This window comes from Trachemys scripta, chromosome 7, assembly GCF_013100865.1.
Source record: "Trachemys scripta elegans isolate TJP31775 chromosome 7, CAS_Tse_1.0, whole genome shotgun sequence".
In the NCBI taxonomy this organism is placed as follows: domain Eukaryota; kingdom Metazoa; phylum Chordata; order Testudines; family Emydidae; genus Trachemys; species Trachemys scripta.
In genome coordinates, this window is record NC_048304.1 from 4,459,816 (window position 1) to 4,465,923 (window position 6,108).

At 50.5% G+C, this 6,108-nt stretch overlaps 1 protein-coding gene across 5 annotated transcripts in view; it reads left to right on the forward strand.

Annotated features, from left to right (window-relative positions):
• The first annotated feature begins 1,625 nt into the window (after positions 1-1,625).
• C7H3orf14 (chromosome 7 C3orf14 homolog) overlaps positions 1,626-6,108 on the forward strand; it is a 17,237-nt gene continuing 12,754 nt past the window's right edge. Inside the window, exons 1-4 of one of the 5 annotated variants that reach the window (XM_034776961.1) lie at positions 1,731-1,862; positions 2,730-2,864; positions 3,588-3,672; positions 5,221-5,344. In XM_034776961.1, coding sequence (XP_034632852.1) covers positions 3,620-3,672; positions 5,221-5,344 — 177 coding nt within the window. In that variant the 5' untranslated portion in view covers positions 1,731-1,862; positions 2,730-2,864; positions 3,588-3,619. The other 4 variants (XM_034776963.1, XM_034776962.1, XM_034776960.1 and 1 more) reach the window with 4 other exon arrangements.

Below are 6,108 nucleotides of genomic sequence, written 5' to 3' on the forward strand. Positions count from 1 at the left end.
AATCTCCAGGAATACAGCCAACCAATATTGGCAACCCTACAAGGAAGGCTGGTCTATTGCGGGGAGAGGAAGGGCAGGTCCATCTGACTTGGAGGCAGGACTGAGTGGGGGAGGGGCATGAGTGAAGGCTGAGCTAGATCTGACTGAGAGAGGGGCAGGACTGGGGGAGGGCAAGAATGGTTGGTGGAGGTAGATTTCAATGACTATGGGGCAGAACAAAACTGACTGGGGGATGAGGCAGGGCAGGGGCTGGAGTGAATGATGGGGTGGATCTCATGACTATGGGGCAGGATTGACTGGGCAGGGGGAGGAACGAATGATACAGGGGTCTCACTGAGGGAATAGAAGGGGTCTGACAAGGGGCAGGACTCACTGGAGGGGGGGGGACAGGAGCGAATGATGAGGAGTTGATCTGACAGACTGGGGCCAGGACTGAGGGGTAGGGTTGCTAACCCTTCCAGTTTTGCCAGGAGTCTCCTGGAATCGGGCTCAATCTCCGGAGGCTACTAAAGCCGATCTGGGAGATTTTAGCGGCTAGAGGTCCAGCGGCACAGCAGGAGTGAGGCAAGTTCCCTGCCTTCCCTGGTCCCGCGCTGCTCCCAGAAGTGGGCAGCACATCTCTGCGGCCCCTGAGCGGGGTGGAGGCAGGGGTCTCCGCTCGCTGCCTGCACCCTGAGTGCCGACGCCGCAGCTCCCATTGTCTGGGAACTGTGGCCAATGGGAGCTGCAGCGATTGTGCCTGCAGGCAGGGGCAGCACATGGAGGCCCCCAAGGCTGCCACAGGTACTGGCCGCTTCCGGGAGCAGCACGTGGAGCCCCCTGACCTCGCTTACCTCCAGTGGCTCCCAATCAGCGGCGCAGCAGGCCTAAGGCTGGCTCTGCCCCTGCAGCTCCCATTGGCCGCACTTCCTGCCCGGGCAGCGAGCGGAGACCCCTGCCTCCCCCCCGCCCAGGAGCCGGACAGGCCGGCCACTTCTGGGAGCAGCACGGGGCCAGGGCAGGCAGGAAGCCTGCCTTAGCCCCACTGGTCCACCAATCAGGAACCACCCGCGGTAAGTGCCGCCCGACCAGAGCCCACACACCACACCCCCTCCTGTACCCCAGCCTAGAGCCCCCTGCAGCATCCAAACTCCCCCCCAGACTTTCATCTGCACCTCAACCCCCTGCCAGTGAGTGAGGGTGGGGGAGATCAAGCAATGGAGGGAGAGGGGCTGGGCCTTGGAGAAGGGGGGCAGGGAAGGGCAAGGGCAGGGAGTAGGGCACAGGTGTTTGGGTTTGTGTATTTAGACACCTACCCTGGGGAGGGAGAGGGGCAGGAGTAACTGATGGGGAGGTGGATCTCACTGACGGGGTGGGGGCAGGAGGGGTCTGCCATTGGGCAGGACTGAGTGGGGGAGGAGCAGGAGGGAATGGGGGGGGGGGTGTGGCGGGGGGGGGGCAGGGGGGGGGTCTGACATGGGGCGGGGCGAGATACAGGGACCTTCGAACCTTCAAATTCCCTCCTTCCCCATCGCCCCGTGTGACCCACCCGCCCCCCGCATGTGATTGGTTACCGACCCCCTCTCTCCTCCAATCACGGCGGCGAAGGCGGGGGGAGGCGCCTGACCCAGCCCACGGCCTGAGCCCGCCCACCGAGGTGGAGGGACCAATGGCAGGGAGCGGCGCCCCCCTCCTTTCCTGCCGTCGCCATGGTGCCGCGCCGGCAGCGTCACGGTGAGTGGACAGTTGGCCGCGGGGACTGGACGATCCGAAGGGGGCGCTGCGCGGCGGCCTATGGGCCCTGCGGGGAGTGGTACATCCCGTGGCCCCCCCTCCTCCCGCCCGCAGTGGTAGAGCCGCAGAGGAGGCGAGCGAAGCGGCAGGTGCCGAAGCCCGGGGGCGCTCACCCCGTCTCGTGCGCGCGCCCTGCCCCCCCCGGCGGCGGATCGAGCGCGAGCGCCGCCCTGCGGCCTTTCCCGCCCACTGGGCCCTGAGGCGCTCGACGTGTCGCTCCCCCCCCCCCGCCCCGTATCGCTGTGCTGGGCGCGGGCGCTCTCTTCTCAGAGCACTGCCTGGGGCCTTGCAGGCCGGGGCCCAGGAGTCCGTGGCTGGGCGGGGAGGCGCCGGCACCAGCTCCCTGGCCGTTGGCAGGGGCACCCCCAACGCCGCCAGTAGCTCATGGCTATCACTGGGGCGGGGGGGGGGTGATTTGGCCTGTTTTCCCCCTCTCCGGTGTCCACTCGCGAAGTTCAAGGTGGATGCCCTCGGTGTCCTTCAGGAGGACAGCCGAAAATACAGAGCCCTGGTGGGACTTCTGGGGGGGGGGGGCAGCTCCAGTCAGGCCAATTCTGCAATGGCTTCAGGGTGGCCATGTGGGAGGGCAGCAGCTCCCTGCCCCCCCCCTCCCCGCTACACCCATGGTAAAACATGTGTCTATGGGGTGACTCCCTTTTATCCCATTATCTGAATCCCTTGTCACCTATGAGCTCACGTTAGGGGGAGGGGGGTCAGATAATACAGAGGCCTGAATAACAGAGCAGAGGACACACACGCACGCCAGGCTTGTGTGGTGGAGGACAGGCCCTTGGCGTGTCGCTGCCGAATGGCTCTTTTTCTCTAGTTGTCTGAATAAAGTCCGCGTTGCCCATGCTATGTGGATAAATGGCCGTATACTGTGTGCGTGCACATTTGGGGGGTTGCTCGCATCCTATTCTAGCTGGTTGAGAGCCGGGATATTTTTATTTCCCCAGATAGCTGCTGCGGACAATTGTGTTCATCACTTTGTGTATCCCTAGTAGCTTTCATTCTGCTGGACCCCAAAGCACTTTAGAGTAATGCAGACTCCTTTGAGGTGGCGCTTGTTAGACAACTGACCACAGAAAAGGGTAAACTTTTATTATGTGGAGGAAAAAATGTTATAGGGTCTTTAAGCGCCATGCAGCGCAGACAGTATGGATGTTGTTTTTTGGTGTCTCATTATAACCCCCACAATAAGATTTAGATTCCACCATTTGTGTAATTCTTCAACCTCTGATTTATACAGCCTCAGGATTGTGCTGTTTTCACTTCATCTTTAGATAACATAGTAAATAACATTTATATAAGATGAATTACCATAATTCAACTGTTTTAAATTATCTATATGTTTAAATAGGAATGTGTCTTTTTTCCAGTGTCTCTAAACTTTTCTCATGGCTAATCTAAATGTTCTTTGTATATGCACAGTTTCCATGAGCATTTTTCTATAATAGAGGCATGTTATACACATTTAGTTTGCATAGCTGAAAACCAAACCCTTGTGCTGTCATTCTCCAGTACATAAAATGGGTTTAATGAGATTCAAGAGGAGATGTAATCATGAGTTAGTAATGTGTATATACAGTGTTTTGAACAAGTAAAGTATCCAGTAGTATTGTTGTCTATATAGTGTTTTATTGTACCCAGCTCCAATTTCACTTTTTTTTTTTTAAGGTGCTTAGTCAGGTAGGAAGGTGCCCTGCATGCAATTAGGTCTGTCTAATATGCAACATTCTTCAATACTTAAAAGATAAGTATTCATATATATCTTTGGAGGAATAATTTTAACTTTACTTTGTTTTCTTTAATAGAGTAAAGTTGGCAGTTAGTTAAGGAATCAAAGATGGCATCCTACTTAGCACAAGAAGTTCAGCTTGCTAGACGACATGACAAGATGTAAGTATTTGTTTCAGGATTGTGGCCTATGTTGTAGCAACTTGCGCTATGATCGTCCCAAATCTCTCAAACTACACAGGACTGGCTGGTGAGTATGTGGATGAGAGACCTCCACGGAACATTTAGGTCTTGTAAAAAGAGGTTGGTGTTTTGATAGAGGACACTCTTCCTTTGAAAACTACTGAATCAGTATCCCAGCCTGCCACAAGGGAGATCAGTGCTGCCAATGCTGTTGTCTTCCAGATGAGCTGCAGAACTGGGGACCTGACCTTTAACCTCAGTATGCTGGCTAAATTCCAATTCAAGTAGCTTGGGGTCTGCCACCCAAAACTCAACTTGTGGTTTCAATTCAATATAGTATTTTCTTCACATTGACTTCTAAAATAGCAATACATCTTCAGTTCACTGTAAACGCAGCTTGTACAGTGAGTATCTTATTAAAATGAGTTAGAAAAGTTTGCCTACACTCTGACAACTAGTCAGTAAAAGTAAAAGTAATACACCCTGCTATTAGATTTGTTTAGGGTTAAGCTCTCAGGGTATGAGAACTATGAAAAAATAAATGTTGTGTGGGAAAATACGTTTTTATCTATATCAGGTCTACAGTAATATAAATATCATGTCCATTTACAAGTTGATTATAAAATTCTGACCTCTGGTGCCTGCCTTTTCATAAACACCTTGGATGTACGTTGTTTGATTAGCTCCTTTATATTTATCTTCCAGTTCTTGCTGAACAGAATACGTAACAAATTAGTTAATTCTTCATTAGTATAGCACAGGACTGTTGCTGCAGACTGGGAAAACTGACAAAGAATAATTGTTCTGAAAATCATAGGTCACATTCACATCTAGTGTAAGTAAATGCAACTAGATCGAGTGAATTCCGTTCAGCTGTTTGCAAAATGGTTGCGTACTCTGTCTGCAACACAAGCAAAATTTTATGATCACGTGCATCTTATACCGCATCCATCATTTACTAACTTATGTGACAACAGAGTCTATCTAGATTAGCACTTGTGGGCAGGGTTGAGTTTTATAAGTTAGTTTAAAATGAGACATCTGAGAATCTAAGGCTCATGTAAGGATGGCTCACAAGTACCACCTGAGTGGAGGTGGCTGGGTCCATAGGACAAGAAGTATAATTGTCTCTGGGGACTCTGCAGGGAGCTCTTTGACTCTTGCTATGTTTCTTTCAGAAAATATATTACTCATTCTCCTCCCAGTGTTGGCTTCTGAGCACTTGCAGGGGTGGTGCCATGCCTATGCTCCCTCAACCCATCCTGCCATACCTCATCTGAGATACTCAGTGCTTGTGAGCCTCCTTCCTGCATGAGGACTGCTGATTGCAGCATTATGTCTGCCTCACTGCATGGGAACACAGTGGGAAGAGTCTGCCTGTACTTTCTTCCTCCCTCAGCACACCCACACTGAAACTGGCATAATTAGGCCTATACTTTCAAAAGAATTGGTTAAGGTAAAAGGTTATTCTTTTCTAGCTACTGTGCAAAATGTTCTGCCCCCTTATTAAAATATTTTCCTTTATAGACTGTCTCAGAGATTGGTATTGCTACAGCAGATGGAGAATCATCTAGGAGACAAAAAGACTGAAAAGACATCGCAAACACAAGCAGCTGATGCAGCTTATAAAAGAAATGCAGCACTTTTAAATGTAAGTTTCTGTGACTGTCAAATGGCACATTGTGAAATCCAGTGTTACATAGATTACAGGCTAAAAACATTTGTGTCTTAGTTTTTCAGGTGAATTTTATAATATTAGGGTCTTTATTCTGGAACTTGTGCAAAATGTATTAAATAAGAAGTCTTTGTAACCTGGGACATCACTAGCTATTCCTCACACCCTTCTCATGAGAGCCTGGTGGGTTCCCTAGTGGGATCTCAGAGTCTGGGATCCAGCCTGAGACAGAACATCTATACTGCAATTTTATAGTCCTGCAGCCTGAGCTCTGGGAGCCCAAGTCAGTTGACATGTGTTTTATTGCTGTGTAGACCTATCCCAAGTCAACTGTTTCTAAATGGCTGATTACTGAATCTTTCATTGCAGGCAGACTTACAATTCTAAGATCATGTTAAGACCCATTTGAAACAAGAGCAGTCTTTCCCTCTGCCATCTTCGTTCGGTATCCATCCAGGAGATTTGCCCATCAAATCCATGTTTCTCCAAATACTCATTGAACACTGTAAAAAGTAACAGAGGGTCCTGTGGCACCTTTAAGACTAACAGAAGTATAGGGAGCATAAGCTTTCGTGGGTAAGAACCTCACTTCTTCAGATGCAAGCTTCTTCTAAGCTGTATTTTAGAGCTGAGCCATGCAGTGGGTCAGCGTTCATAACACACAGGCCAATCCTCAACTGGCACCAGCTGTCATAGCTCCAGTCAAATCATTGACTTCAATGGAGCTCTGACAACTGACA